Genomic DNA, 10,264 nt, shown 5'->3' with positions numbered 1-10,264 from the left:
GCAGTGCTCAGGCAAACAGGTTGCAAAGTTCTGCCCTTGAATGCAACTTCCGAAACTCCGAGGCAGATAAATCCCTCTTCTGTACAGCACTGCAAAGAAACTGAAAACATCATCTCTTTCATCTCTCTGTCCCAAGAGTTCGGATTGATTTTCACTTTTCAGTCAGAAGGAGAGGAGGAGAAAGAATCCATCCTCCTTGCACATTGCTGGTTACCCCAGCAACTTTGGGTAGATTTATCACATGACCCTGAACTGTCCATGGGAGACAGTAATAACTTACCCTTAAAAACACTATTTCTTTTCATGCTTTTTATACCATAATGCACTTCAATGTAGCAAATCTTTCCCCACTTTAAGACTTCTTGACTGATGAATTCACCTTACAATATCTTCTGCAATAAACAGGATCCTAGAAGTATAATTAAAGTGTCAAGTTTATTCTGCTGGACATCCATCTCTCCAATTTCCTTGCCTCTAGAAATCCAGCATGAATACCTTCCTCAGAGGCAAAGAAGATCTTTATCTAAGGTGAGTCAGAGAGGCCACATCTGAGATGTAAAGACTTGAAAAAGAGATATAATTTACTTTCAGAATATTTTTGAACATATCTCAAGCCTTATGACCTGAAAACCTCACAATGGTTTTATTCAGGAGTTATTTCTAAGCTTGTCTACTTAGAAAGTTATTCTTAATTAACACCATGCGAATACCCTTGCCCCAGATAAGAACACTTATTCTGAAGTGACAACACTTACAAAGGGAATTAATCAGGGAGAATAATTCTGCTTTCAACTTGTACCAAACCTTAATCTGACTTTAACTCTTCCTTGTGGAACAATCCTCTCATATTTACTGGGATATTACTACTGAAGGAGCGTGACATTTCACACTCTTTGCCATGCTAATCCTTACTGCCTCAGAAGACTAAATCCATATGCAAGGCAGAGAGCAAAGGCCCTGACACATAACCTCCTCCAAGATTTTGTTTGTCAAATGTCCCACTGCTCTGGGTGTGAAAGAATGGTCTGTGTTCTCTTTACTTTCCATTCTGAGCTCCTAGCTGGCAAGCTCCAGACAGACCAGATAACAGATGGAGGAGCTGCCTGCCCAGCATCTCTAAGTGGCACACATAGCAGCCTAACTTCCAACAGCCAAATTATCTACCGGGAAAAAATAGGAACCAGAAAACACAGGGCTCTTAGGCAACAGGACATGACATTTATTGATCTATCTTTGCCTCAGCTACACAAATTCCAATTTCAGTGATTACATTACTCCTCTAAAACGCATTAAGCAATTTGTAAGATCAAAGGGAAGGGCACCTAAAGCAATCCGGAGAATCAAACTCTAATTTCTCAACAACTGTGTGTATGTAGGGGAAATACATGAGTACAGATTTTGCAGATAGCAGCTGGAGCCTCATGCTGATACACTAAACCTATTCAACAGTCCAGCCCCTCATTTACCAGTGCTCCTTCCCAGGGCCCTCCCACCACCCTTTGTAACCCAGTAGCAGGTAGGACAGCCCCCAGCAAGTCAGGTTTTGATTTCCTCAGGACTTTTCCAGGACAGAATTCAGTATGTTTACATGCCACAGTAAATCACAGATCAGGAATTACAAATTTACAAAATTATACTTCAGCTCAGGGAAACTGTAAACTCTGCTGATGCTACCACAGGACTTGGCCTACTACCTATGAAACTGCCAAACTTCATAAACTTTGCATGCACAAAAATAAATAGATACAACAAACAAACAAGCAAAAGCACTGGCAAAGCAATTGGCACAACAGAAACTTTGACCTAACAGAGTCATAACAATATAGACTGGTACAGCTTAATAAAAAAGCAAAATCATAAGTTAACAGGTAGTTCCAGTGCTGCCAGCAGTTTTAAATGCATGTGTCTTCTGACACAATACCACAAGGCAATAACTCTTAGGTTTCTATTTTTTCAGCACAGAAAGAAAATGCAGAAGTTTTAGCTCTTTTTGCAGAAAGTACTGGCAAGCAAGTGCCAAAACATGGGCACTTAACAACAGTGGCTATTCATTTCAGGTACACAACTGCTATTCACTGAGAGAAGTTCAAAAAGCCGCTGTCAAATTATAAACTGATGGAAGGTATTTCAGAAACAGAGCATTTTCCAAAGCCCAAGGACAAAGAAGTAGATATACAGAGATATATCATTTTTTCCACACCTCATTTAAGTGAAAGAAGAAAGTCCATATTTGCTTTTAGTTTCCCAGGACCTAAGTGTCAACTCAATCAAATCTTACCAGAGCAAATCTTATTCTCGCTAACTTCCCAGGAAGTTCTGTTACCAGTTTCTGAGGCATAGGAATGGGTCCTAACTTAGTCAGAACTCATCAAAGATAAAGATTCAAAAAGCAAATATTCTGAATTAGTTAGAAGTTTTCTATGTTACCAACTAAAAGGGATGCAGGGAAGGGGTATGAGAAATGCATTCCTTATCATGAACAAATGTTGATTGGAAGAACACAGCAACCTACCAGAAAAGAGGGACATTTTACTTGTGCATTTCACTGTGCCTCCTTGGAAAGCACTGGGATAATTACCCTAATCTAGAGTCAATATAAAAATTAGCCTCTAAATCTTTCCCCAGCTACCAGTTTTCTGTCCTTTTTTTTCTTTTTTCCGCATAAGGAAAGTAAGGTTGACCATTATCTATTAACAGCCACCATTTAAAAAATAGTCTTTTCTAGATACTTATCTTCTGGTCAAGTGTAGCAAAAAATCAAGTCTAAATATGAAAATGGACAGAGAGCAATCAGAAAAGCAACCAGAAAAGATTAAGAACAACAATGCCCAGGGAAGCCAGGCATTCTCCAGTAAAGAGAAAACTGCTGCATACAAGACATAGAGTTGAGAAAAGATAGCCTAAATCAAATGATGTTCTCAAACAACACATTACACCTCCCACTGTCGTCATTACCATTTAACAGGATGTAGAAACAAAGTGACAGATGGAACTACACTGTCCATCATACACTGGTGACACCTTCGAGCCTGACTCAACATATATCTCAGAAAAAGTGCTTGTCCTGGGTTAATCTAACTACACAGCACAAAACATCCAGCTTTTGAGGGAGCCTGACCTCAGAGCTTGTTCTCAAGGCTGCAGCCTCTCTGGGTTACACTGTCAGTCATTGCTCATGTTGGGCAGTCAATAACAATACAAGAACATCTGTAAGTCTTACTGTTCCAGAGGAATGACAGGAAATGGCTTGGTTAGAGGACGACTGGAGTGATCACCCTGCCACTAGTGAAAATATCATAATATCCTCTCAGCTACTAGCATACAAAGACAGCTCCTTTGCAAGTGTCCTAGTTACAGGGGCTGGGACCAGTTTATCACTATGTGGGTATAACCAAAACCTTATTCTACACCCTCTATGTCATTTCTGATGGACTGTTAATAAATAGATTGTTTGCAGCAGCTGCCCAGGGCACACCTGACACCTCAGGCTGGGTGTTAAAAAAACACTGTGAGGCAGGGGAGTGTTCCTTTTTCTTCACACCAATGACTCAGCTGTGATAATTCCCCTCCAGGGAGGCATTAACACCTTCACACCCAGCCTGAGGGGTCATCTCTGCTAACGGGCCATAATGGACTGTCATAACAGGCACCTGCAACAACTTAGACCATCAAAGATTCCAAAAATATCCCATGACTCCCAGAGTTAAATCATCCATTGTGAAACTCCCCACTATAGGGGAGGTACTGGGCATTCCCACCTGAACCTGAGCATATACAAACTTTGGGTTTTGGGACTTCTGGTACCACTTGACGGATCCAGAGTAGGACCAGAACTTCAACAGGACTGCACCAGGACTGCACCTGCCACTTCGACAAGACTGCAATCATTACTTGGACAGAACTGTCACCATCATCCAGACCCTCAGGTTTCCTTTCCTTTTACTTTGCCCCCGGGGGGGCCACATGGTGCTCAGCACCAGGGCTAACAAACACTGTTCCGTTCCTGTCCCAGGGTGCTGAGTTATACATCTGTCTTTGGGGGTTAAAACCAATTTTTTCTCTGTATCACTGTATTTATTGTAATCTTTTTAGTAAATTGTAACTCTGACTTGTAATCTCTCTTGAGTTGGGTTCACTTTTAAACCAGCACAGCAAGACAGACAGAAAATCACAGAGTAAAGAAATCAACAATCGGGAAAGAACACATACAAGAAAGGTACAGTGGTCACATCAAGGACCTCACCAACCTTCTGTCCTTACCTTTAATAAGCTCTGGCTTGTAGGCTTTTCTTAGCTGCTCTAGGAAGTTGTTATAAAAACACTCTGCCTGCTCTGTGGGCATTGCCATGTGGTAGTCAGGCTTGTTTCCTTTCAGGATGCACTGGAGGGTAAACTGGCTCACACACAACACTTCATACTGTTTATCCATCACACTTTTGGACCAGTGCTTCCCGCTCTCATCTTCAAATACTCGCAAGTTCAAGATCTTTCGAACCCTAGTAGAAAAAGATAATTCTTAAATTGTCCCATGCAGAATCAACAGGTACCATACAGAATAAGATAACAGGAAAGGCAGAGGCATATTCATTCTTTCTCCCCATAACAAGATATCCCTTTGCACCTTCACTCCTAAGCCATGGGAATCTCATCACATTATTACAGGCATAACCAAGAAAGCCCTTATACACCTACACAATGTTGTCAGATCATTAATCCACACCATCATTTTATGGAGAATGGGATCAGAACAGAATAACTGCATGTTATAGAGGGACATAAAGATGGCATAGTAAGTTAAGAAAGCTCACTCTTTAATATCTCATTTTATGTGTCACAATATTCCTTAACATGTGAACAGCTTTGGGAATTTTAATCCTCCCACCACACTGGAAAATCACACTTAGTATGAAATGAGATCAGCCTACACTATAGTTGTTGCCAGTCATGATTCACACATACGCCTCCTACTTTGTCACTTCCTAGCACTATTCCCAAACCAGGCCCCACAAGCCAGACGAGGGCAACACTTTTTCATCAGGAGAAGAGGAAGGCAAGGAACAGGGCAGAACTGCAGGTGGCAGTAAAGCGGTGATTTGGACTTGTTTGAATTTTGGACCCATTTTTGGCTCTAATACTCAAGAGAATAAGAGGAGCTTCACAAATGGATCCTGAAAAGCCGCAGGAGGACTTGCCACCCAGTCCGTGTCAGGACTCTGATTGGTAACAGGACTGCAAGCCACTCTCCTGTCTTTGGTTTCTTCTTCTAGCTTCTCCACATCTGCAGCATGAAGAGAGCATATCAAGTGCAAAGCATTTCAACTGCAGTCATCAGCCAGGCATTTTACACGGCACCAGAGGTGAGGCTGTTAGTATAAGATAAAGCTGAGACTTTGTTATGGTCTAGCTCCAGGGCTTTGCCATCACTAAGGCACAGTCCCAAGAACCATCCTTGCCAATCTGTGTGTGTCAACAGCAAACAGAATCAACTTCTGAATGAAATGGATGGTTAAAAGCATCCACTGGAAGACCCCAGCAGAAGGCTTTAATCATCATCACTGCTCTGTTTTAATCTTAGAGATGTTTGTTGTCTCACTTACAGGATTACTGAAGTTTCCTTTAATAGGACCTGAAAAACCTGGTTAAGTTGATTTCTTTCATTCCTTTTTTTCAGATGCTGGCTTCCTGCCCTTCCTGAATCAGTCATCCCAACAACCTGGTGTTGAGAGCACAGTCACTATGGATCACCTGCATGCAATATTCAGAAGCATCCTCTACATTCACCAAGGTAAGGATAAGAAACAATGACAGAGCAAATGTTACACACTGAGCGAGGCAAACAGTAAGGTAAACCAGTGAAGCACGTCAGAATAAAACCCCCTTCAGGTCTGCTGCAATTCTCTACAAGTTTCAAACGTTTATGTGAGATCTTTGGTGACCTTCAGGTCATATTCTCAGTCTCCTACTTTCTCTGCCACATCTGCTAAGAGTTGTTTTCACCATCCCTCATGTTCTTCTCTCTTCACTGCTTGAGCCTTTCCTCTCCTTGACATCAGTCAGCTCCACCACCTGTTTCTTCTTTGCCTTTGTAAGGACTGAGGTCAGTCTTAGAATAATGATCTGTCTGAAGGAGACAGAAGAAGCCCCTGAAGAACTCCTTGCATGTGTTTGCTGGCTGAATCACGCTATTCTGTGGCCATGGAACAGATGGCCAGAGCCAGTCCTCCAGGCTGCCAAAACTGATTCATGTTTCCACACAAGTAACTGACAAGAGTATCCTGCCTTTTGGAAGAAGAAAACTTCTCCTGTGCAAGCTAAAATGAGAGTTTGAGGTTTCTGATAAATCCCATCCTTGAAGGATGGATTTCTTCTGGGTAAACTCATGCAGTAAAAAGGACAGACATCTAAAAAAGGGAGATCTGAAAAACCCAACATGTTGATTCTTCCTTTTTGAGTCTGCTCTTGTTAAAAAACACAGAGACAGGGAACGGAAGCAGATTTTTCTCAATGGAACATAAACTAAGAAATCTGTATTAAAGGTAAAATCTCAAGAGGAACTAACAGGCAAACCTGAATCTCCCAATAGGAATAACCAATTTGTTTGGCTACGGCACAGGTATCAGTGATTCAGTATCAGCAATGAACAAGTAAAAGAGTACAAGGCAAAAGGAAATAAGCGACTTACATGTGCTCCAGCTCTCTTTGTGTATCTTCCAAAGAAATGCCCAGCAGCACACAGAGGCCTCGTCCTATTGAGCTGATTTGTTCACCACCCACTGGGGAAGGAGAGGGGGAAAAGTAAGGTTAAATGCACTGTCTTGTTTTATGGCACAGGTAAGTACTGGTTTCAGCTGGAAAACTGTTCATCCACCAGAGAAAACAGCACTTCCGAACCCTGCTTATCTGTGTTAAGTTTGCAGAGATTAAAGATCACATAGGAGCATTCTTTCAAAAGCTTCCCAGTGTCACAACTTCTTTGTGAGCTCAGGATGCTTATTCCAGCATTTAAAAACTGTTGAAAGATTTTTACTACTGCTGGATCAGCCCTGCTAACTGGAGAAGTGGCAGAACTCTCTCCAAGACTTGTAAAAATTATCCACCTGGTTGATGTCACTAAGTTTACTCAAGTTCTCTACTCCACCATTCCCTTCATACTTTGTATTTGTTGTGAAAAGGTGGCTTCTGCCTTCTACTCTCATGAATTTTTTGAAATATGACTTTTAACAACCTGCAAATTCTGCCCTTCTAATTGGGAACACAACCCCTTTAGTGACATTTACAATAAAACACGAACCATCACAGATCTATAGCATTTTCCTAAGAAATGTTTTAAATTATCTTAAACTGATTATCTTAATTTAAATTATGGACCATGGTTGATCCTGAGATCACTGTAGTTAAGATTAGATGCAGCCTTAAAACTGAGATAAGCACCAGTTACCCTGTTACCAGCTGTTAAAACTGCATCCAGGCTCATGAGTGGGGAAAAAAGCTCCAAACATCCTGTAAAATGAGAGGAGATCAGGTCTCCAGCAAAAGCTGAAAGCTTGTGTCTCTGCACCAGTGGCCATATCAGGATTATTCCCAATGGGCAGAAGCAAACCAGGGGGAAAAACTCCTCACAAAGACTCTTTCCATCTGATCTGGGTATGAGTCCTCCGGCTTAGAAATCTAATCTGCTAAGTACAGCACTCTCTCTCTCAGAGTGACATCTCAAACTCTTCAACAGCCAGAAGCAACAGTTTAAATTATTCCCCAGAGAGGTGGCAGTAAGTCAGCAAGAACTCCAGTGCTGATGGGGACTGACAACTGTTGTGGCCGCGGCACCAGCTGTGCCCAAAAGCTGTGCCCCTTACACAGACATGCTCTGTCGGTGCTGACACACAAGCAGAAGCTGGTTTTTAGCGTGAAGGCCATCCTGCTGCACATTTCTCAGCCCCTGGGCTGCATAGCAGAACTCACTGCCTCACGTGCAAACTTCTTGGGGATTTTAAGCATCTCAAGCACAGAAGGTCCAACCAGTGCAATAGCAGGGACATTCCATCAGGACACACCATTCAGATCGGCACCAGGGCTACTGACTCAGGCAAGCAGTGCCCGGTGGCAGCAGGGACAGCACCACTGACACGCAAGCAGTGCAAAAAGGCTGCACTGCCAACATGCTTGCAATGCTCTGAGGTGACTGTGATTGTGCTGCCAATGCACACGAGCCACAGGAGAGGGAAACTGGGACGGCACTGCCACCACATACACGCTGCATGGAGGCACCCTTGATTACAGTGCTGACACATTCACTGGGGGAAGGTGATCACAGACTCACTGCTGACATGCACACGCAGGACAGAGGCAACTGTGGCCGTGGTGCCAGCACGTGTCCGTGATGCACGGAGGCAGCTGGGATGGCTACTCTGACACACACAGGCAACGTGGAACAGTCACTGGTTCAGTCCTGCCACGCAAGCAAGCGATGCACGGTGGCTGTGGCTGTCGTGGCACAGGTGCAGGAGCGGGGGCTCGCAGAGGGGATGGCACTGCCAACACACCCAGGGGATGGCACCGCCAACACACACAGCAACGCGCGGCAGTGACCAGGACGGCCCCGCCAACACGGACACCAAGCCTGATAGAATTCAAGAAGCGTTTGGACAACGCTCTCAGGCACATGGTGTGACTCCTGCGGATATCCTGTGCAGGGCTAAGAGTTGGACTCGATGATCCTTGTGAGTGCCTTCCAACTCAAAATATTCTGTGATTCTGTGAACACAAACAAGCAATGCAAAATGACTGCGACTGTGGAACCAATACAAAGGCAGTCGAGGGGGCGATTGCAGCGGGACTGCCAGCCCATGCCGGCAAGGCGAGGATGTACACAGACCTCGATACACAGACCACACACGCGACCCATTAGGGAGCTGGGCTGGGCCCCCGTGGGAGAAGCAAGCGAGCCGGCCCACGCCAAACCCACGCAGCGGGACAAGGAAAGGGGAGCGCGCACACACAGACACACACACACACGGCCGCCCCCAGCCCTCCCGGCTGGGGCGCACTGACCTGTGACGCTGGCCTGGGCCACCCGCTGCACGATCGCCTTCATGGCGCAGCGCGGGCCGGCGCCGAGCGGGGACAGGCGGCGGCGCCCGGCAACGGCGGCCGCTCCCTGCCCGCCGCCCGCCCGCACCGCCGCCCCGCGGCCGGGAGGTGCTACTGCAGCCCGCCGGCACACTCCGGACAGCGCCGACAGAGGCTGCTTCTAGAGCAAAGGGACAGGTGCGCGCAGGTGTGCACTGACCAGGTGTGCACAGGGCAGGTGTGCGCAGGACAGGTGTGCACAGGTGTGCACTGATCAGGTGTGCGCAGGACAGGTGTGCACAGACTGGGTGTGTGCACGGCAGGTGTGCACAGGACAGGTGTGCACAGGTGTGCACTGACCAGGTGTGCACTGATCAGGTGTTCACAGGACAGGTGTGCACAGGACAGGTGTGCGCAGGAGTGCACTGATCAGGTGTGCACTGACCAGGTGTGCACAGGACAGGTGTGTGCAGACCAGGTGCGTGCAGAACAGGTGTGCGCAGGGCAAGTGGGCACAGGACAGGTGTCCACAGGTATGCGCAGGGTAGGCGTGCACAGATGGGTACAGGCATGTAGAGGCCTAGTGTCTACAGGAAAGGTGTGTTCAGGGCAGATGTGTTCAGGACAGGTGTGCAGAGATGTACATGGGACAGGTGTGTAGAGGTGTGCACAGGACAAGTGTGCATAGGACAGGCACGCACAGGTGCGTAAAGGATAGGTAGGCGCAGGACAGGTGTGCACAGGTGTTCAGTGTGTGGAGGGGCTCCCTTCCTCTAAAGGGGAGTTAATGTCTGTAGAGTTTTGTAGGGGCGCCTACAAAAGGGAGAAAATGCAGGTAACCAGAGCGGCACCTCTATAGCAACAGCTACAGGGACACGAGGCGGTGCCCAGAGAAATAAGTGCCTGGGAGTAGCCCTCTGGAAAAGGAGGTGGTAGCTGTAGGGACCAGAGGAGTCTATATGGAAAGGTGAGTCTGTAGGTGCATGGACTGGGTGGGGCTTGTGTTATAAAAGCTCCACTAGAATTATAGAATGGTTTGGGTTGGAAGGGACCTTAAAGATCATCTAGTCCCAATCCCGCTGCTGTGAGGCCTTTCACTAGACCAGGTTGCTCAAGGCTTTATCCGAAACCTTGCTTTGAATGCTTCCACAGTTGGGGCATCCACAACGTCCCTTGGCAACCTGTTCCAGTGCCTCAC

The 10,264-nt window shown here is 45.8% G+C and overlaps 1 protein-coding gene and 1 long non-coding RNA gene across 2 annotated transcripts in view; one reads left to right on the top strand and one right to left on the bottom strand.

The window, feature by feature from the left end:
• Positions 1–9,152, bottom strand: part of DTD1 (D-tyrosyl-tRNA deacylase 1) — a 19,017-nt gene extending 9,865 nt beyond the window's left edge. The window contains exons 1-3 of the mRNA XM_027694967.1: positions 9,049–9,152; positions 6,683–6,773; positions 4,261–4,496 (exon numbers count right to left, since the gene is read on the bottom strand). Of these exons, the coding sequence (XP_027550768.1) occupies positions 4,261–4,496; positions 6,683–6,773; positions 9,049–9,091 (370 nt within the window). The 5' untranslated portion in view covers positions 9,092–9,152. The remainder of the gene's footprint in view (positions 1–4,260; positions 4,497–6,682; positions 6,774–9,048) is intronic.
• LOC113973181 lies at positions 1,252–3,464 on the top strand. Its single transcript, XR_003536168.1, has 3 exons — positions 1,252–1,262; positions 1,580–1,582; positions 3,344–3,464. It is a non-coding gene; the product is annotated as an uncharacterized LOC113973181 (long non-coding RNA).
• Positions 9,153–10,264: the final 1,112 nt, after the last annotated feature.

This window comes from Neopelma chrysocephalum, unplaced genomic scaffold, assembly GCF_003984885.1.
Source record: "Neopelma chrysocephalum unplaced genomic scaffold, ASM398488v2 Primary Assembly neopelma1_99, whole genome shotgun sequence".
NCBI classification, from domain to species: Eukaryota; Metazoa; Chordata; class Aves; order Passeriformes; family Pipridae; genus Neopelma; species Neopelma chrysocephalum.
Note: the sequence above shows the minus strand (reverse complement) of the source record. Positions and strands in the feature narration are given on the sequence as shown.